At 36.9% G+C, this 22,903-nt stretch overlaps 1 protein-coding gene across 1 annotated transcript; it reads left to right on the top strand.

The window, feature by feature from the left end:
• The first annotated feature begins 5,910 nt into the window (after nucleotides 1–5,910).
• LOC121639045 (WW domain binding protein 1-like) lies at nucleotides 5,911–20,711 on the top strand. The gene is made up of 6 exons (XM_041984211.1): nucleotides 5,911–6,276; nucleotides 11,261–11,305; nucleotides 11,708–11,746; nucleotides 13,585–13,732; nucleotides 14,209–14,370; nucleotides 15,302–20,711. Exons 1-6 carry the CDS (start codon nucleotides 6,226–6,228, stop codon nucleotides 16,318–16,320), a joined length of 1,464 nt encoding a protein of 487 aa, XP_041840145.1. The 5' UTR covers nucleotides 5,911–6,225; the 3' UTR covers nucleotides 16,321–20,711.
• Nucleotides 20,712–22,903: the final 2,192 nt, after the last annotated feature.

Raw genomic sequence — 22,903 nt, 5'->3', positions numbered from 1 at the left:
GATTGACAACTATCTTTCATTTTTTTTTCCACTTCTGAATAATCTCTCTCGCTGTAGAGGTTGTTTAGAAATGGCCTTACAACCCTTCCCAGTTTGATGGGCAGCCGCAACTGCTCCTCTATTATCACTGCTGACTTCGTTCCTCTAAGGCATTGTGTTAACGGATCTGAATACTCCAAGCCAGGTTATTTTCATAGGGATTTCTTTTATAGAGGTACTCACACTTGCTGTTGCTCAATTGATCAAATGTGTTTAAACAAGAATTTGTCTCTGCACTTTGAATTAGTTTTGGTTAAATTAATCAATGACACTGTACATGCTATGTGTTGTTATTTTGGAATGTATTTACGTCATTTTAAGACCAGGTCAGGACCAATGGATTTTTTTTAATCCAGTCCTCTTATATAAAACATAGGAATCAAAACAGGGTGTACTTTCTTTTTCACAAGTCTGTATATACCAGTGGGCTTTTCAGTGTTTGCTTTGGATATTGTCCGTATTGGGCTGCAGCATGAAACATAAAGACAAATGTTTGGAAATGGATTAGTTGTGTGATCCTTCAACAAACATCAGAAGAATAGTTTTGTGTAGCTGTCTGTTGGTAGTTCTGTTTGACAGCTGTAGTATTTTAACAGAGACCCAGCTGATATACTGAGTTGCTGATAACATACTACTGTGCTTCGAACAAAGGACACTGATCCAGTGACTTGGAGAGTCTTAATCAATGACAGGTGATGGGGATTGTTTTAGGGGCCATGTTAAGGCCTCCTGGTGGATGTTGGGTATCATCATAACAACAAGCATTCAAAGCATTTGCAAAAGATTTAGATATCTTAAGAAGACTTTTTAAATATCCAGTTTAACTGCTTTTTCAGGACTGTGTGGGTGTAGTTAAAGATGAGTCAACTGACAGCAGTATCTCTATGGCAACACAGGCAATGTAATGAAACAAAACTCCCAATGCAGATTTAGATTCTTTGCCTATAATCACTTCTTGTTTAATGTATAGTGAACTTAATTTTGGTTTCAAGTGTCTATAGCATCATCCTACTGCCTATTATAGGCTATGTCATCATCCCTGGTTTCTGTCTCCTCATTACTGTTTTCAATGAAACGATGGGTATATTTGATAATCTATCTAACTTCTGTCATACAGCAAATTAAAATATTAACATGCACATATGATCAAAAACACAGAATAAAGCAAGAGAGACTGGAACTTAAAGGTTTGCTAAAATATTCAGTCCTCTTTTATTTAGAAAAATGACTGGTAATATGTGTGATTAGTCTCCTTCCTTGAGGAATCCATCAGGGACCTTCTGAGCACTGTGCTCTCATTTAGTGTGGAATTTTTAAATGTCACATGTTAGCAAGGCACAGGATGTGAATTGACAGTGTGGTGCAAGCAGATGCATGCTGTTTTAACAGCACCAGACCACGATGCATTTCCTGGAATTAGCATGTTATTAAGCTTTAGTAGCTGCTTTGTGGACTTTGGGGTTTAGACAGAAAAAGGAAGTAACAATTGCACGAGCTGGGCTTTTCCCCTGTCAGCTTTCCAGCGTGACCTGATTATCAGGACATATAGTGGCAGTTTGATGGGCAGGTGTGAAAATAACATTGCAATCATGTAACAGCAGGAAAGTTCCTTTTTGTCTTATAAAGGCCTTATTTTTTTACATCTATGTCAAAGTCTCCAATGCAAACTCTTGCATGTGGGCCCTAACTGCATCTGATCTGTTACAAAACAGTCTGTTTTGTCATTTTTGCTGTTTTCCTGTCGGCTTAACATATGACTCTCTTCAACGGAGATAAGTGGAAAGAAGGGTATTTATTTAAATTTCATGCATACAAACATAATTTAAGACAGATGACAGCACAGATGTTGATATAACAAAGCTGTAAGTCAAAAAAGTTAGATCAGCCACTTGTTGAAAAGCTCCAAACTTGACTGAAAACACTGTCTGCTCTCTGGAAATGGATAATAAATTAATTACTCTTGCAAAGAAATGTTTTGGTTCTTCATATATACTTGCTAGCTTAGGATGACTCTGTGCCAAATAAACTTTGATGAAGATCTCCCAAAAAAGCATCACTTTCAACTGCTTCCTAAATGTCTACATTTAAAAAGTATATTTATGAGTTAATACGCCTGATGCTTTGTGCAGTATTTACTCCCACTGTGAGTGTGATATGAGATACAACAGAATGAAAAGAGGAGGCATACTGCAGGGTTACAACATTAAAGTTGGTGGCACTTTGTACAAAGAAATCATAAAGTATTTACTGCATGAATCGCAAGGTGCATGAATCATGGAAAGGAAACAAAACATAAAATGAGTTTCATTCTGAGTGTCATCAAAATTATGTTTCTTAAGTTTTGACTAGTAAAAGAGATGCTGCTTCTTTCAGTCTCACTTCCACACAGATCAGCCGTGACATGAAAGTGTAAGCCTCTGTAAATGTTTAGAAAGAAATTATGCAGGATTTCCTTTATGTCTCATTATGGTTTATGTTTTCTTGTTAGAGCAAAATCCATTACTTTAAATAGCCTCTCAGCACTTAAAGGTTTGTCATATTTGTGTTTGAATGGGCTTTTACGTGCATGTGTATGTGATAAAATAGGTCAGAGGAAGTTTCTTTTGTCATATTGTGTTATCATGTGCATGCAGCCAAGTTGACAAAGCATCATTTACTTAATTCCTCTGTAAAATGAAGTCCAGATGCTGTTGTACCAGTATGGACTCATCACAATCATCTTTTTTTCTTTTGTTTTAACTCTTTAGAGAGAAATCTGTGTTTGTTTGTTTGTTTGTACTTGAAACTGAAATCTGAATGGAAATACAAAAATGATGAGGTGTGAAACATGGTGTGGCTACCAAGCAATTTGCATGTAAGGCTGGGTGAATGAAATACCTCTGAGAACACACTCTGGTAACATTGCATTTAATCTTGATTAAATGACTGGGTTTACTCAAAATGCACATTAAAAACTACTTAGCACAAAACAAAAGAGTTTATTTTAGTAACATCTAATGCACTAATATTAGAATAGTAGGTTTGGCAGCCACATTAATTTCCTTCTTTATCCTTTTTGGGCCTTACACACATTTTCATAAAGTAGGACCTGCAAATAGACTTGAATCTTCTCAGCAGGTCAATGAACCTTCTTTCAAACTGTTGGTAAACAAACAATGTATTGTCTGCTGCCATCTAGTGACAAAAAAGACAACTGCAAACGATCTACAAACTGCATCCACTTGAGGATAGTATTGAATGAATTTTAAACATATTAAGGATCAAAAAGGACCATTTATATTGTTATTCAAAACAAAAATTATAAGGTGTGAATGCAACATATTTATGAACTCATAGGCAGCCAAACAGATTTTTAAAATTCTTAATAATCTGCTACTCTTTTTTAAAAGACATTCTTTATATTATTTCAATTATTAAGATGCATTCTGCTTTAGTGTAAAGTTGAGTATTTCAGCTGCAGACTTTAGGCTTATAATCTGCATTACAAACTTTTGTGATGACAGAAAATCAAAACTATATAATGGTGATTAGTGTCAGAGTCAAGAACTAAATTTACTGTTGTACCTCTTTACATCGGTCAACCTACATTTTACACCTTTCTATACATACTCACAAATGTAGCAACAACTTTAAGGAATGTAAAAAAAAGGAATAAGTGTAACTAATAAACTTTGATGGAAAACATAGTTGTTGCTGCCATTGAGAAATAACCAGAAAAGTATTGCATTTGCAGAATATTATTGCTGAATTTAGCTCATGGTTCACTCTGTGTGCAGTTTGTATGTTCTCCTTGTGCACCCTATCATAATTCATAAGCAGAAGGAGTCATGGCGAAATTCTTATTTGAGGATGTCAAAGGGTCATGGACATGAGGACCTAGGTGCAGGCAGAAGAGGCAGGAGGCAGACCGATGCAGGTAAATAGTTTTAATGAGTAAAACTAAAACACATTCACTTAACAAAAAACTCCGGTGGCAAAAACGCTGCCATGGCATGGACTAAAAAGTGAAAACTAACAAAACTAGACATGGCCTACAATAGCAAACAGTAAATAGGAGCGAACAAACAATGGACTGGCAAGGAGGAACTGAAACCAATGTAAGGAACTAACAAGACACAGGTGAGAAGAATGAACTAATCAGACCAGGTGAACTAATGAGCAGAAACCAAAAAGCAACACAGAACTAAACATGACACTAAACACCAAAAACCAAGAACATCAACCAAAAGCATGGCAAAAATCCAGAACATGAAAGAACATAAAAGTAAATCAGGGAACATAAACCAAGAATCATGACAGTGGGTCCAGTGTAACTCTGCTGAGTTCCCATTACTGAAGTTTAGCTCCTCATTGTAGCAGGCCTGGATTTGAGTCTCAACCTGTATGGTGCTTCCTATTATTATATTTTTTTTTCTCTGCCCACTTTCCTGATGTCACTGAAGTCCAGAATGTATGTATTTTGTGAGGCCACAGTGACCACTCTTGTTTTACTATTACTGTATGTCGTGTCGATGACTGTCTTAAAAGCAACTAATACTAAAACTACACAGCATATGGAGTCTGGGTCATTTTCTATAGCTCTGGTCATCGTCTAGTTCTGCTTGTTTTATAATTATTTTGTTTTGTGAATATTATTATGCTTCAGTTCAACATCATGTGGCTTATTTTGTTTTTCTATTAGGTCATTTTGTATAATTTTATAATCATTTCTTTTTTCTGTCAAGTCATTTTGAGCCACATTTTATGTTTCAGTTCAGCTGTTTAGAAGCTGTTTTGTATCTGTTACAGGTTTTTTTGTATGTCTTGTTTGCCATTTTGCATGTCATTCTTTTTATAGTCATTTTAAGGTTTGTTTCCTTTTTTTATTTGCTCAAAATTTGTCTCCTTTCTGTCGTTTTTGAGATGACCTACAAGCCTGCACCACCAGTCTTTGCTATAACCTTTACGGACTGTACAGCTTCCTAGCTAAATGACTGTCAACTTGTTAGCAAGTTAAGGCTAACAGGATGGTTTGTCTTACGAAGTAAAAAAGTTTTTGAAGAATATCCATTTTATTTAATAGATATATGTAAAGTAATGAAAAAAAAAGTTTCCTCGTGAAATGTTTTGACTGTATTACAATAATATTGTTGCAGTGCTAACTAACATTTTTTCATAGCTAGTGGTTCATAGATATATACTTGTATCTATGGCTAGTGGTTAACGAGGCTATAGCAGTAACATCTGTCTGTCTTTGTCTGAAGGCATTCACAAAATATACTGCAGCAATTATCTTAAACCCCCAAAGTTGTTTTTCTTTTTTCTTTCTTTCTTTTTTTTTTACAAGAAACAATTAATTTATAGATTGTTATAAAATATTAAGATTTCACTTACACTAGTTGATAACTATACACTAAAAAAAAAACTTCTATTACTAAAAACTATTATTAAAGCTGCAACAGACAGCTTTTATTAAGTAGGCTTTGTCAGTATCGTTAATAAATCCCTGGTGCTGCTTTATTTGAAGTCAATGAGCTGAATATACTTAATGTGTGCTTTCACAAACTGTATTCCATCACGTTTTTTGCTTAAATAATGTAATAAAATAACCTTATTAAATTGTGAATAGCATTTTTTGTTGACAAGTTAAACTCATTATCCTATTGAAATAGACTGCAGAAGATTTATACAAATGGTTACTTAGGAGGAAAGCTCATTTGTTTGACAACATATAAATCTTATAGATCATGTCATGGTTTGTGTTTCACTGTCATTACAACAGGAGGAAAATCCCGCTGAGGCAGCCTCCGTGCGGCTGTTGCTGGGAGCTCCGGCCAATCAAAGCAGCAGCTCTCCTTTGCAAGTACTTTGGTGGCTGAAGAGACATGACATCATGCACATCTCCGTCCCTTTCTGCTCAAACTAATAGTGAAAAATCGCTATTACACTACAGTAAACACCAGTCGGCGACTGCACAGTGAAATTACGCGGGGCGCACATTGAAAACACCACGGGTACTGTGGTGTGTGCAGCGAAGACGTGAAGGTGTAGCCTACAAGTCTGTTTTGATGGGGAGAATGGCGGATGGGAAAGCTACAGTGTTTGTGGAGTGGGACAGCGGCGATGGGGCTTTGAATGTTTAACACCCCACTTGTGCAATTAAAATAATTTTAAAAATTGCTTAGCTTGGTGCTCGGCTACTCGGCCATGGATCCAGAGAAAACGCGGACGTTCTGCCACGGGCTGCAGTTTGAAGAGGTAATGCACTGCACAGTTTTCATTTGAGACACACTCAACAGCTGGGCTTTAGTGATTCTGCAGAGCAACATGCGTCCATCGGCCTACCTTGCTGTTGACAAACAGCCCTAAACATTATACCGCCTGTCATTTCCTCACCTCATATAATTGTTTATTTATTTATTTTTGGAATATTGTTTGAGAATATGGCACTGTGGTGCAGTTAATGGGCATTGTTCGTTAAAGTCATTCTGGTTCGAAGGGGAAGATTGTAATACTATATTTAAAACATTTATTATAGGTTTTAAAATAGATTGGCTACTAATACAGCACACAGTATCTAAAGTGTAATAAAAGGATACACTATTCCCATGATCACAATCATAATTGTTACTAAACTTGGCACCAAAAGTTATTACATTTGTGTTTAATTGATTATTTGTCCTCTTTAACAATACTAATTGGTGTTTTTATTTTACATGATTGGTAAAGCTGATTAGTCACCTTTACAACAAGGTGTAACTTGTAAAGATCATCCTTCTGTGGAATGAGAAACACAGCTAAATGTGAATTGTGTAAATGTGTTAATCCCTTGCAATATTCTCACGTTAGTATTTCCTCATAATTTGAGTCACGTGATGAATATAGATGATTGCACTACTGCAATATATATATATAGTAGCATGTAGAAGATCCATACACCGCCATAACAGCTTGGCACTTAACTCCTCATGCTGGTCACCAGCCTGGTTATATGTTGCTGTGGGAGGGCATCCATATTCCTCAACCAGGAGTTGCTCACTCTAGCACGTACAGTACACCCAAGCTGATTCTACAGGTGTTAAGTGGTGTTGAGGTCATGGCAGGCCATCCCATCCTCTCTGTCTCCAATTTCTGGAGGTACCTGTGATGATCCTGGCTCTGTGGTGAGGAATACTGCCTTCCTGGAGGATGAAATTAGGTCCCAGATACTGAAGACATGGGATCACCACTGGTGCCAGAATCTAATTAAGATATATCTGTAAACTAAATACCCATCAGGTGCCAGTCATACATCTGTAACTGACACACCACTTGAACCTCAAAACTAGAGTGAAAACCAACAGGAGAATATTACAGGGGATTTTTGGCGCACTTTTTTGAGTGTACGACTCAGTTTAGCTGTGTTGCTAATTCTACAGAAGTGCAATTCTTACAAGTTATACCTCACTGTAAAGGTGACTAATCAGGCTTTACAACTTCTTGCTGCCACTGCTGTTCAACACCTTCATCTATATATGCTCCCACTTGCTCAAATTATGAAAAACAACTAAATATGTTACCATGACACACAAAGCTACATAACCATCTCACCCGGCAACTATAGCCCAATCCAAACACCGAGGAAAGGAAGAAAGATTAAAAGTCAGCACTCAGCTTCAAACAGCTAAGTTAAAATCTAACAACCAAGCCAGAAATCTGGAAGTGTCATGGATTCAGACCTGGATCATTAGGACACTTGTGAAGTCATCCTTTTATCACTTAAAGAGCATCTCAAGGATTAAATTAGTGACGAAACTGATGATTTAGAAAACCTTGTCCATGCATCTGTCTTCAGTAAATTGGACTACTGTAACACTGTCCTTACAGGTTTCCCTAAAAAGCCCATCAGACAGCTGCAGTTAGTCCAGAACACTGCTGCTTGAGTCCTCACTAAGACCAAGAAAGTAGATAATAGAACTCCAGTCCTCAGATCTTTACACTGGCTTCCTGTCTGTCAAAGAATTGACTTCAAAACCCTGCTGTTAGTTTACATCTTCTGGTTTGTTATGAACCAACCAGATCCCTCAGGTCATCAAGATCAATTCCTCTTTCTGTTCCTAGAGTCAGAGCTAAGCATGAAGAGGCAGCGTTCAGCTTTTATGCGCCTCACAAACTCCCAGAAAACTGCAGCTCTGCTGAAACTCTCAGCAGTTTTAAATCAAGATTAACAACTTTTATTTTTGCTGCCCTTTATCAAAACTAGCTGTTAAATCCTCCCACTATAACTTGTATTTCTTTCATTTTATCTATTTTATTTCAGCTTTTTCCTGTTTATATTTAATTTATTTTATTATTTTATTTTTCCAGCTTGTTTTTTATGTACTTTAGAATGCTTCCTCTGCACCCCGCTGTAATGCCTTTCATGTTTTATGCAAAGCACTATAAATGGTCTTGTACATGAAATATACTGTACAAATAAACCTGCCTTGCCTTGCCTTACAGCGACATATAAAACAACACCAATTTGTGTTATTAAAGGGAAGAAATAATTGACAAAACAAATTTCTTTACTTTCTTTACTGCTAAGTATATATTATGGGCTTAATTAAATTAATTTATTTGTTTAATGCCAGTTTAAACAAAAGTCACCAAAGAGCACTTAATAGAGAATGTAAAAGAAGTACAAGCAAACAAGCACAATTCAGTGTAGTCCAATCTGTTGTATACCTTTAGTCCAAATCAATCACAATCAGTTTTAATATTTATGTAATACCAACTTTTAAAAGTAGCCTACATGAAAAAAAAACGATTGGACCGGCTTGACTCTTTAGTTTGATTCATTATGTTCTGAGCATGTTTACAGTAGCAGGTGACAGTAGAGAGGAGAACTTTCTATTTATCAACAGGACGAGAGCAGAACCAGACTAAGGCAGGGCGCCTGTTTGCCTCCGCTGGTTAGGGAGTGAATGGACGGGACAAAGTAAACACAATAATGCCTGGGATGCCTGATCTATGAAAACAGAAAGGACCTGACAGCAGTAATGGCATAGTGGCTATACTTCATACTGGTTTGAATTAATGTGCTGCAACAGTAAAGTGTATATTTGACATTTTACATTCACTTTTGATTTTATCTGCAATTCTGTGGAGACCTTGGGGGAAGCTTGGGTGGAAAATATTTGTGGTTGGTTCGTGGTCTCTGTGGAAACCTGAATGACTCCGCTTCGTACAAGTGCACTTGTTCTGTGCCATATGGTGGTCTTACCACAGGAACTCTGCATGACAGTATTTGTGACAGTACATTTCCCCTCTTGACTATGGCCGTTATAAGTGGTTAACTTCAGTTTTGATCTACACAAGGTTATTATGACAGGGGGATATACAGCAGGACTTTTCTGTTTTTTTTAAGAAACATACAGCTTACAGAATCTCTGTTTTACCCTAAATATGTTGCAGAGTTTTAAAATATTTTTATATGAATTGATATGTTCTGTAGAAAACAATTACTCATTTCTCCATGTAGGATATACTTAATAATACCTCTATATCAGTACTGTGAAGCTCTTGAGTTAATGGATACACATTCCAGCCTGTAAACAGATATTATTTGGTTGTATTTTGCATAAACCTGGAGTTATTTCTTTATCACCTCCTTTATCAACCAGTGCCAGTTGTAGAGTTTGTCTGTCCTTGATTTGATGTTGCCCTTCCACCAGTGTCACATAATGTTGTGTTTCGCAGTGTAAAAATCTGTGGATGCAATAGTTGATTATGACATTTCTACAGATGTATGGACAGTAAAAACGTATCACTATGATCCTCTCCTGGCTAATTCAGCTCTCTGACAGCTATCTGTGTAAAGCGAAAGCAGTTGTGCTGTGTCTGCACTGGCAAGTATGCATGCATACACATAAAGTGCAACACAGTTTCCCAATGCTGACCACACAGGCAGCTGTCAGTTGTTAACAAAACACATCTAATTCACATGACTGCATAGTTTTTGTGCTACAAGCCTGTCCACCCCAGTCTCTTCTCATTGTTTTGACACAGTGTGTGTATGTGTGTACCACATCCAGCATGCACATTTTATTTTTTCCTTTCGCTTACAGCAAGCCTGTTTGTTTTTCATTGAAGTTTAAATGACACCCAGAAATTTAAAATCCTAATCAGTGCGTAAGTGCAATTATCGCTAGTTTTCATTGAAGACTAAAAGCATTTCTTTTAGATCTTTTGTACATAAACAGACAAATAATCAATATTTTTGAGCCAATAAAAATTAATATATTGCCAATAACTGTTAATAACACAAATTCAAGCAAACCTTAGTTGTGTCAAGGCTTTCTTTTGGCTATTCAGGCATTGTAGGAACAGTTTGAATAAGAATGGTCTTTATTGTACTGTACTCTTGCTGAGCAGATTCAGTCTGAAAATGCAGCTTTTAGTATCAAAATGCTTTGATTTGACCGTTCGGCTGTAATGCTGTGGGTGGGATATTGTTTGATTAGACAGGAAGGACTAAAGTTGGAAATATTCATTATTCTGTTTACCAAGAAGTAATTGTTAAGAATAATTATATAAATGCTGAATGTCAGATCCAATATTTATTCAGGACCATAAAAGGTCATTCCCTAATTTAGGCAACGACCACATTATCTGATCTGTTAGATCAGCCGATGTGATGACTGAGCAGAAAATCATTCTATAACAAAAATTAGCTTTATTTGAAATAACATGTTTTATATGCATAACTCTTACTGGAAGAATACTTTATTTATTGGTTGCTCAACAACAACAACAACAAAAATGTATCTATTTCCTATCAGTTGCTCTAAAAGAGACAATATTCTTCTGTCTTTGAAAATAAATGTATTAATACGTGAACTATATGAATGTGCTCCCTCAGGCTTAGAAAAGGGGTGTTTTTCTCACTGGTCTTCATTGATCAAACTCTTCAACAATCAAATTAACCGCTGATTAAAATAACTGGTGGTTTCCAGCCATGCACAGGGAAGGGTTATGTGCAGGGTTATCTGTCTGCTAACTTGTACTACAAAAAAAAAAAAAAAAGAACTGGGCTTGTTAAAAAGCCTTTCCATCTTCTTAAAAGTCCAGGAGAGCAGCAGCCGGCAGCTCCAGACTGGAAAATAGGCCTTAAGTGGTCTTTTGTAATTCTTTGTCACCAGGCTAACAACACCATTTTAACTTCATCATATTTATATCTATTGCTCCATCATAACTATTGTATTTCTTTGCCTTTTATCAGATGACTATGTCCCTGCAGGGGTTGGTAGTAACCGAAGATGCCACGGTAGGAAGCTCAGCCTTTAACCACAATGAAGCATTTCATACCACTGGATGATATAAACATTGCCCACATGGGTTAAAAAAAAAAAAAAAAAACAAGCCTTGAAGCCTCTTTCTAAGTAGTTGCTATGGCAATGTATTATTACTTGTTAGTGATTTGAGTCTCATATGTGATAACTATGTACATAGCAGATTTAGATGCCTCTTAATGCTGCATTGATGTTGTGGTATGGTTTTGCTGACATTCCTGAGCTCATTTTGAGCCTTCTGTCCAAACACAGGAAATAACTGGCTTTATCATGTGTCAGACATTTAATATTTAATGTCTTTGTACTGTTCTTGACTTGTTTCTTTCTTGCATTTGTCCACGAGTTATATGCAACTGGTATTTAATTTCTCATTGCAGGTGCCTGTAAAGGAGATTGACATGAGCACAATTGATAAGGTGGGGCTTTTCTTTTATTTAGTTGAACCTGTCATGCTGAAAAATAGCAGTATTTTTCTGTTTATTGGAGGTAGATTCTGTGATGTGCTGGCTAATGTAAGAGTGGTCATGAATATCAAGCAATCCATAGAGAACTTTCACTCCATCTGGAGCTTTTTAGTCTGTCTCGGCTCATTGTTTTGGTTTAACAGCCTCAGTCTTTATTGCTGTGCTGGAGTTTCAGTATTTTTCAGTTCTAAGCTATTATAAAGCCATAAAAATACACTATTACTGCTTTCTTATAGTCATGACAAATTATTTAACAACAAGCCTGTCCACCCCAATCTCTTCTCATTGTTTTGACACAGTGTGTGTATGTGTGTACCACATCCAACATGCACATTTTATTTTTTCCTTTCGCTTACAGCAAGCCTGTTTGTTTTTCATTGAAGTTTAAATGACACCCAGAAATTTAAAATCCTAATCAATGCATAAGTGCAATTATCGCTAGTTTTCATTGAAGACTTAAAGCATTTCTTCTAGATCTTTTGTACATAAACAGACAAATAATCAATATTTTTGAGCCAATAAAAATTAATATATTGCCAATAACTGTTAATAACACAAATTCAAGCAAACCTTAGTTGTGTCAAGGCTTTCTTTTGGCTATTCAGGCATTGTAGGAATAGTTTGAATAAGAATGGTCTTTATTGTACTGTACTCTTGCTGAGCAGATTCAGTCTGAAAATGCAGCTTTTAGTATCAAAATGCTTTGATTTGACCGTTCGGCTGTAATGCTGTGGGTGGGATATTGTTTGATTAGACAGGAAGGGCTAAAGTTGGAAATATTCATTATTCTGTTTACCAAGAAGTAATTGTTAAGAATAATTATATAAATGCTGAATGTCAGATCCAATATTTATTCAGGACCATAAAAGGTCATTCCCTAATTTAGGCACAGACCACATTATCTGATCTGTTAGAACAGCCGATGTGATGACTGAGCAGAAAATCATTCTATAACAAAAATTAGCTTTATTTGAAATAACATGTTTTATATGCATAACTCTTACTGGAAGAATACTTTATTTATTGGTTGCTCAACAACAACAAAAAAATGTATCAATTTCCTATCAGTTGCTCTAAAAGAGACAATATTCTTCTGTCTTTGAAAATAAATGTATTAATACATGAACTATATGAATGTGCTCCCTCAGGCTTAGAAAAAGGGTGTTTTTCTCACTGGTCTTCATTGATCAAACTCTTCAACAATCAAATTAACCGCAGATTAAAATAACTGGTGGTTTCCAGCCATGCACAGGGAAGGGTTATGTGCAGGGTTATCTGTCTGCTAACTTGTACTACAAAAAAAAAAAAAAAAGAACTGGGCTTGTTAAAAAGCCTTTCCATCTTCTTAAAAGTCCAGGAGAGCAGCAGCCGGCAGCTCCAGACTGGAAAATAGGCCTTAAGTGGTCTTTTGTAATTCTTTGTCACCAGGCTAACAACACCATTTTAACTTCATTATATTTATATCTATTGCTCCATCATAACTATTGTATTTCTTTGCCTTTTATCAGATGACTATGTCCCTGCAGGGGTTGGTAGTAACCGAAGATGCCACGGTAGGAAGCTCAGCCTTTAACCACAATATATCTTATAGTCATGACAAATTATTTAACAACTATAGGTGAAATATATCCCAGTGAAGTTCCCAAATGTTACATCTATGGGATTCATATTGCCAATTTTAACATTATTCCATTGCATAGACCTATCCGAAGGCTCTACTTTCTTGCCATTTTGCATTTAGTGGCACAACCTTTAAGCTTTAAATTGCAATATGGTGTTTTGCCCACTAGATGGTGAAGCATCAAGGGGGCTCCGGCAGCCAGCCTGCTGTCAGTCCCAAATACTGCCCAGGAGTAAACAACAGTCCAGGCTATCTGTGTGAAACAGGACACTGCTGTGGAGAGACGGGCTGCTGTACCTACTATTATGAACTCTGGTGTAAGTCAACTAAAGAATTGGGGCCATTAAAAGATGGCTATGTATTTCTCCTTTCTTTAGTACTTCCTGATTAAATTGAGAAAAAAAATCTTTACATATATAAAAAAAAAAGAGGTTTTGTTAGATTACACTTTGTATTTTGCCTTGTTAGTGGTTATCTGTTATAATGACTGACCTCTTATCTTAGTATTAGGTCATGCATTCCTGTTCCTGCTATACCTGTCCACTGTTCTTCTCTATTGTAACCTAAACCTAAACAAGAACATCAAGATTCATGCAAACAAAGTCAGGAAGTAAGCCTAAATTGTGCTTTGTCATATGAGACAACAATTGTTTGCAAGTAATGAAATCAACTATTGTACACTTTAGACGTTGCTTCTTCCAGTTTATGTCTTCATGTTGTTTGATTAGATCTCACAACTCAGAGAATCTTACAGTTTGTTTCTAATAATGATGAATATTTCTGTTTTCTTCAGGGTTTTGGTTGTTGTGGACAGTACTGATCCTCTTCAGCTGTTTCTGTGCTTACCGCCACCGCCGAGCCAAGCTGAGAATCCAACAGCAGCAGAGACAGAGAGAAATCAATCTGATCGCTTATAACGGAGCTTGCAACTACCCTTCCTCAATGCTGGACCTCAGTATGTTCATGTCATCTTAATGTAGTTCTGAGCAGGTTTCAAATGATCTTGAAACTCTTTCATTGTTCTTTTTAAAAGGAGACACATTGTATTAGAGGCGAGGTCTAGGAACTGAACAAATTCTTGCCCTAAAGAAGACCTAGGGTTTCTGTCACAGTATATTTTGGATCATCTGTAGTGTGCAGCACAGGCTTACCATTCGAAACAATCTGTGTAGAAAGTTTAGCTCTATACTCTTCATCCGGATTGCATATATTGCCGAATTGTGTATTCATCAAACACTGGTCACATAGTTCCCTTGACAGCCGTGCACGCCCATACTATTATACTTCCTCCACCATGTTTCAAAGGAAGTTTGGTTTTATTGAGCAGCTTTTTTCATCTTCCCTGGGAAATTCTAGTTAGGCCTCTCTTGACCTTGAAGACATCTTTTAATTGCAAACGTTAAAGTGCTTCTGAATTGGTTTGCTATTGTGAAGGGATTTCTTTTCACTAATGACAAAACTGTGCACTCATTCAGTTACTGTTTTCCAGGTTTTTTGAGTTTTGCTCAATTCACTGGTGCCTTACATGTTTTTGTCTCTAAATAAAAAGAAAAACAGGCTACATCTGCTTTGTCTATGTATGCATTTAGATCATATAAATAAAGAAAAAGTTGAGTGGAAAGGGTAAAAACAAAACATAAAAACTCTTCTGCTAATGTACAAAAAAAATATCAAAAAATTCCTTGAAGTTGTTTTTGACTGTTTCAGAGAAGACTTTTGCACATTAGGTAGAATGTGAACCACTTTTTGAAATATGTTTAAACTTGCAAAGATTCCAATTATTATATTGTAGTACAATATTCACGGTATTCCCAAATGTCTTTCCTTGTGTTCCTTTTGAAGCTTTCCACTGCAAGTAATATTTACAACAACTACTTTTGTTGCAGGTTTTCTGACGTCTCTCAAGTTGCCCTCTTATGAGGAGGTGGCTGCACAGCCCAGCACCCCTCCTCCACCATACAGCTCGATCTTTGCCCTCCAGTCAAGTACCACAGTGGGTCCCAGCTCCTCCTACCCCCATCATCACCACCACTGCCACCCCTGTCCACCCTACTTGGGCCCCTGCCCAAGTGGCGTGACCTCCTCTCAGAGCTCTGACAACTATACCAGCTGTTCCTGCGAGTCATGCTCCCTCACCTCCCCTTCCAGTACCTCCTTTTCTCTCCAGGTGACAGATGAAACATATGACAGCAGCCACATTTCCACACCCAGTGACGCAGGGGTCGACTTTGCTATCTTGCCCAGGGTTGGGGCCGTATTCATACCGACACCCTCCTCACCTCCCACCTTGCAAGTCCCACCTGACATTATACCTTCAGCTGCTCCGGATGTCATACCAGTGCAAAGATGTCCCCCTAATGGCAGTGAAGGAACCTCATGTTGTGCTCCTGCCCTTTCTCTCCCTTTACACCGTTCACATCTTTCATGCCTCCCACTCTCCCCCTTCGTCTTATTATCCTCCATTCCTCCTGGTCAAGCCCATCCTCTTGTTCCCTCACACGCATCTGGTCCCATGGTAATCCAGAAAGTGAAGGAGGGGACCTCCTCTCGTGATCAAACCCCATCACAGGCTGTTTCTGTGCATAGTTCCAACAGAGAGGAGCAAAAACAAGAAAGAGAAGAGGAGGAAGAGGAAGAAGACGATGATGAGGAGGATCATTTCCGGCATCGACGACTAACGGGCGACTCAGGCATTGAGGTGTGTCGCTGTCACGTGAAGAGAGATAAAGAGGAACTGCAAAAAGGGTGCCTGGATAATGGAAGAAAAGAGTTTGTGAAAGAAGGGGAAAAGGCAGACATGATGCACAACACCATAAGGCCCAGTGTCCAGTCACCACTACTGGACTGCTGTGAGGAACACCATGGCCACGTCTCTTTGTCCTCCAGCAGCATCTGTAAGGCCTGAGAAGCTATCATCACTGTGGAGTCATCATAAGCTGCCAGACAGGTAGATGTGGTCAGAAAATATATGATGAAGACCAACAGGTGAAAAGGTAAATCACTAAAGAAAAATCTTTCAGATCTAACTGTAACTTTTACAAGCAAAGGGACAGAAGGAGCAATGCTTATTTCAAACAAGAAACTCCAGTAGAACCTGAGAACTGAATTTTTAAAATGATTAATGATCAGTTCATTGGGCTTGTAGTTTGTAAGATAGCATATTGTTTTTCTTCTCTGTCTTTTTCTTGCTGAAGCTACTGTAACAATCATAAGAGCTTTACAATTACCAGGCATGCACTGCATGCAAACCAGCCCTGCTGTTATCCTTTTACTTTTCTCTTTTCTCGTCTCTGTACGATACAACATTACTCCCAAAGTAGCATTGTAGCGTCATGACGTGAAATCCTTTATATCTTCTGTTCCCAGCCTTTGTGTCAGAACATCTTAAAGGGTTGACTATAAAGTACGGTGTAAGGAAAAGAAATATAATTTGTTCTGCTGTACAAAAAAATGACAGAATATTCAGAATTTCATCTAATCTGTACTTTCTTAAAAACACAAACAAACAAAGAAACAGATAGGTCTGTGTCTGAAAGTATTTTAAAAATGTGTTTGGAAGTTTCATAATTTCCAAATGTATGCAATGCATGCTGGGACAACAACAAACTCTTCTTTCAATATATTGTGTAATACAGCAGAATTACACTTCTTATCCAGTGCAACAAACATAGATAAGGTTGTTTATTAATACCTGACAGTTTCATAAAATGGAAACAAAACCTGTTTACTAAGTGAAAAAAGAAGGAAGGTGAAAGCAAGTGTGTTGGGATCATGTAATATAATCCATATTTAAGGATCCTTTCATTTATAAAGTTGCACTTGCAAATAATAAACACTGAAATGTTGAAAAGTGATGATTTTTTTAGGTTTTACCAGCATACTTTCCTCATTTACAAGAGGAAACTATGGTATAAACAACAATTTTGACTGATTAATCAGGTAGATGTTTTATATTTTGCATCATGTGTTGCTTCTGTAATAAAAAAGAATGCAAACATGGGTTAAAATGTGTGACTGTAATATCCTATACGGTGGTGTTATGTTGGTTAGAATTAGTTGTTTCAGACTGTTACGTCGACACTCTGCAGTCTCGCAGTTTTTTAACTTTGAATGTGTTTTAACAAGTTGCTAGTTGGTAGTTGCCATTCTTTGCAAGGCGATGTGAATCTGATTCCTTTGTGGGCGGACTGTTGAATTTTTACGAGGTAGACGCTTTATCTCAATCTCGCCACTGAATATGAATGTAAAAGGTTATGCAAAGCAACGGAGAATATACTCATACTGTTTTTATTGTGGAATGCCTGATTGAAAACTTCTGGAAAAGTGTGCAAAACTGCTGCAAGACACTAGTTGAGGGGCTTTAAAAATGAATGCCCATTGTAAAATCTTTCCGCATTGAGTAATGGTTGTTGAATATCAAATACGTCAGATTAGGGATATAAGTGGCTGAACTGTCTTTATTGATGATTGCTGCTGTGGATAAATATGTCACTTAACAAGATTTGGACTGCTTTTCTTTTAGTGTGCCCTAGTGGTTCATGTGTGGAAGCCCAGTGCAGATTTCCTGTCTCTTAAGAATATTCCCTGCCTCAATAAGCCAAGTTTAGCACTCTCACCTGATGCTCTGGTCATAGGATGTAGTAGGGATAGTAGCACACTTGGACATTTTTGTAATGAACTATTCTGTAAAATGATTAAAATGAATTACATTTTAATTACTCAAAATTAACTAAATGTTTTAGTTTTAGAAACAGACAATATCTCAAATTACATTTTGGACGTGTTTATCTATAAGTCTCTGTAGTTCATCCACTGGAGGTCGGGCTACCGTGACCTCAGTTAAAAGCTGACATAAATGTCTTATTCCTGAAGCATTTTTCAGTATGTGGATGGAAAAACTCTGTAGTACAGTTTTTAAATAAATAATTTGCTCATGTGTACTTTGATAAGAATTGCGTTGCAGTTTGGCTTTGTTGTAAAGGTCATCTTCTGGTCGTCTCTGTTCAAAGCTCTTGTGCAGTGACTCACAGGGTGTATCAGAGGGCACTGTCTCTCCTTTGCTACAGATGACATAAAAGCCTGTTGGCACTTTTCATTTTCATGTGTTCTTTCTTCCATATGTTGTTGATCAGAATATATTGGTGCCTAGATGAATACAGACACTCTATGAGACTTTCTGTAGTGAATTACTAATATGTGTGTTTTCTTTACCTTGTAAATAGCTCTACATTTGACCGGCAGATATTTTTTAACTGTTCTTAGCAGTACAATTGTATTTAGCAATAGCATTCACAATTTTTCCTTGTTCTAGTAAATGCTGGCTGATAGGAAAGAAACTGTTGTGAAACATTTACCTCTTTATTACACATCCACGAGCTGTGTCGGGCAGAGGCCCCTGATTGTACGAACACAGCATTTTAAATGCCTTTGGCTTAAGGGTTTCTCCCAAGTGCAAACTCACATTATGTGGTTTCACTGTAGCTCTTGTTTGTGCCTCTTGTATTACTACTACATTTGGTTCAGAGTTCAGCATTGTCTCAGAAAGTATTTGAAAAATGCCTCTCTCTTCTGCTCTATAATACATTGTCTGCTGTGTGATTTGAAAGATTTGGTTACCAATTCTCAAGTTGCAATTTATTTTTATGTAAACCTAAATTTAAACATTATTATTAGGTATACTTTTTGTATTATTTTAGCTTTTATTTAATGAAAAATAATGCAGTTCTTTATATGTGTTATGTCTTGTCGTAACAAGAAGTTTAAGGGTTATGTCTGCAGTTTTTTCTTTTTTAACAGAATTTACCTTGAGAATAGTTTAAACATATATGTAAAGTTGATAAATGGATTATTTTATGTTGTGACTAACATAAATTACAAAAAATCTGATTTGTTGAAAATTCTGTTTGCAGTTACAAACAATATTCAAGAACAAATGGACACTGTGGCATTTGGGAAACTCACAACATTCCCATTTTTATTTAATTTAATTTTATTCTTATGTTAGAACTAGTGGTGCCCAAAATAAAACTAAAACAGTCATTTATGCATACTGGTATTGGTTTTTTTATGTTGAAAATACATGTACAGCCTTAATAAATTATTAATATCTGGAAATTTCACTTGGGTTGGGGATGCTCACGTTCATGTAACTAATAAAAACTTCATATATTTTTCAGCATTAAGGTTAAAAGGAGGGGAAAAACAAAGACTTCTTATATTTATTCTATTTTGACTGGATGGACATTAAAGGCTTTTAGGACTCTGCAGAAGTGTATTCACACACAAATGTAGTAGACACTAGAGCAGGGGTCTGAAGCTCCCGTCCTTAAGGGCCACTGTCCTGCTGGTTTACATGTCTCTCTGCCCCAGCACACTTCATTAAAATGAAATGGCTCCAAGAGCTTGTTGTCAAGCCAGATGTGTTGCAGCAGGTTTAACATCTAAAACCTGCAGAACAGTGGACCTCAGTGTCCTGATTTTTAGATCCCTGCATTAGAGGCACAAACTGGAGCCAATTTTATCCAAACTCTGATTCTGAACTGAAGCAAGATTTTTCTGGGTTCACTGTAAATAGAAGCTGAATTTGTTTTGCCTTGTCAGCAGCTACTGTGTACAGACGAATACTTAAACTGTAGGCCAAGGCCAGATTTAAGACTGTTAACCTTGCTCGAGTTTTGACTGAAAGGACTGTTTTCTTCTTCCTCTGAAGATAGTGCTTAATCTATATTTGTACTGTTTTGTTTTTATAATGCCAGGAGTTGGAGAATTGAATTTAAAAAAGCCCACGTTGGTCCAGCTGAACTCACAACTGCTTGTCTCCTGGGATACAAATAGTTCCCCTTTCACTCCTGCAGCCATGAGGAAGCAGGATATATAGCAGTATCTATATGTAACTGTTTGTGGAAAAGTACATATTGATATTACTCCAACATGTGGTGTACTTTGAGGGTATCGTTGTGCAGTCTTACCTGCAGCTCGTCAGTGTGTTGTACTCATGTGTGAGAGAGTTGTCATCAGCTGTCATTGTCGCTTATTATGAAGCCAAAGGTGAGTGTTGATGGTATTTGTTAACATGGTATTTGTTGATATAAATACCCAAACATATTTCTGTGTGTCTGCTTTTGTATCTTGGTGTATAGTGTAGGTATTACTGATGAAGTCCCATTTTTAAATGTTTACACATATTCTTGCATTTTTTTTCTATTGCCATAAAGATTCTGTCAAACACAAACATCTACACTATCTTACTCAACAAAACTTTGGATTTTGTGTCTAAATAAATGTGCTACCAAATAATACGTCTATTTTTTTTTCTTGAAGTTATGCAAATTTATACTTATTGTTGCCGAAAGGGGTGAGATAAAAACTCCCACTCCTGTGTATGTGCTACTGTGACTGAGTTAGGATGAATCACTCACACTGAAAGCTTTTCAGGAATTGGATGAGCTTGAAATCAGAGTTCATACTTACCAGAAAGCTTCAGCAACACCAATCATAGCATGCATTATTACAGCACTGAAAGTGTTTTGCAGCTAGACCGACTGTTCTGTCTTGAATTTAGCTGAACCAGTCTGTGTAGAAATAGTCCAGTAATAACTTGTGTCAACTGTTCTGAACTGATTTAATTTAGAGTTTGGGATTAAAGCTGAAGCATAAAATTGACCGACCAGTATATTACAACATCCTTGCGTCTAAATATATGACCTAAGTATAAATGAAGCAGGTGTGCTTCAGAGTTTAGTTTGGTTCTCCATACTGTTTATTTTTCTGGACGAAGAAGAAGAAGAAGAAGAAGAAGAAGAAGAAGAAGAAGAAGAAGAGAAAAAACCTCAGACACTCCAGAAATCAAAACTCACTTTGTAAAAAAGCTGCAAAAATTTGTCCTATCCCTTTTCCAAACAGAAAGATAAAGTGTGAAATGTCAGTAACAGAAATACAGGGATTTGAAAATTATTTAAACTGCATATCTGAAAATATGTTAAGTTACTAAATTAAATTAATTTTAAAAACGTTACTAAATTAAGAAATTATGATTTTTTTCCAAATGTATGTTCGTTTTAACATTGATAATAGTAATATGTTTAAAATATAGTTCGTTTCATCCGTTCTTTTGACAAAGTTTTTATGTTTTCCATGTGAAATAGACGTTTATTTCGTCAACTTTATTTTTGGTTTGATTTCGCACTAAAAGTTTTTAGCCAAGTAGAAAGGTAAGCTTAGCACCTGAGCATTTTACCATAGAGCTGCTGCTATTTGTGATATTTTAACACTTTGGCGGCCCTGCGATGGACTCCTGTTCAGAGTGTACCCTGCCTCTCGCCTGCTAATTGCTGGGAAAGGATCCAGCTTCCCGGCAACCTGAACTGGAATGAGCGGTATAGAAAATTGATTGGCATTCAAGTGGGTTGCAGGTGGGACGCTTTGGGTGTTCTTAATAAGATTGTAAGAATGCCAGGGGGTTGGTTAAGAAAGTAGTTTAACTTTTTTTTGTAAACTCAAATCAGTAAGACTTACCTTAAAAGACATTTGTCTAAATGGCAGCTAAATTCCTCTAAAACCTAGTTATGCTGTTCAACATTTAAAGTAGGGCAGGTTACCTTGTTCCATGTGCACTAATGCACCCCCACACCATTACACACGGTGTTGTTGTTTTTCCTGTAGAAGATGGCAGCAACACTTGATATAATTTAACTTTTACTGGCAGTGATTTTCAGGAGTGTCCCTGAGCCAGTGGCTTGATTTAAACCACTGATTTAATCTGTTTTTAATCTGATAAAGACTAAGTATGAAAATGTTACAGACCAAATTCACTTTCGTCCCAGCTTTTTTAAACATGTTACCAACACTGAATTAAGAATGAGTCAAAACAAAAAGTTTTAACTTTAAATCTGATATGTTGTCTTGATGCTGTTTTCAAGTAAATACACTCTGATTACTAACAAGTAAAGTGAATAACACAGTTTATGCTGTTACAGTCTAATGTTCTGCTGGGCAAGCCCACACCCTGGTATTCACATCTATTTAACTTTGTGATATACTTTATCATTTTCACAGACCAACCACACTCCCACATATGGCAACAGCACTGCTCTACAGCAGAAGTATATTGCAGTAGGACAACAGCTGCTCCTTCTTAGGAAGGATCCACATAATATGACAAAGAGTCTGAGATATTGGCCCTTTCTCCAGTCACCTCAGATATCAATGGATATAATCTAATGGCATACATGGGAGGCAAGACCTATCCACAATGTTACTACCCTACAATCCATATGATAACAAAGGATCTAGTGTCTAATGTCCTGACACCATACACTCCAGGACAGCCTCAGATGTTCTTTGGCCAGAGCTCCTCTGGTGGCATGAGGAGGACCTACTTAATATTACTCAGGTAGTTATAATGTTGTGGATGATTACTGTTGAGTGTTAATAAGCACAATGATTACAGCACCATCCAGTGGTGTGAATTCAAATGACAAAAATAAATC

This window comes from Melanotaenia boesemani, chromosome 4 (assembly GCF_017639745.1).
Source record: "Melanotaenia boesemani isolate fMelBoe1 chromosome 4, fMelBoe1.pri, whole genome shotgun sequence".
Classification (NCBI taxonomy): Eukaryota; Metazoa; Chordata; class Actinopteri; order Atheriniformes; family Melanotaeniidae; genus Melanotaenia; species Melanotaenia boesemani.
Note: the sequence above shows the minus strand (reverse complement) of the source record. Positions and strands in the feature narration are given on the sequence as shown.

Bases quoted from the DNA above. Each gene is read 5' to 3' on its own strand.
- LOC121639045 (XM_041984211.1), top strand. From the start codon at position 6,226: ATGGATCCAGAGAAAACGCGGACGTTCTGCCACGGGCTGCAGTTTGAA. The intron at 13,733-14,208 runs GTAAGTCAACTA...TGTTTTCTTCAG, and splicing joins CTACTATTATGAACTCTGGT to GGTTTTGGTTGTTGTGGACA. The intron at 14,371-15,301 runs GTATGTTCATGT...CTTTTGTTGCAG, and splicing joins TTCCTCAATGCTGGACCTCA to GTTTTCTGACGTCTCTCAAG.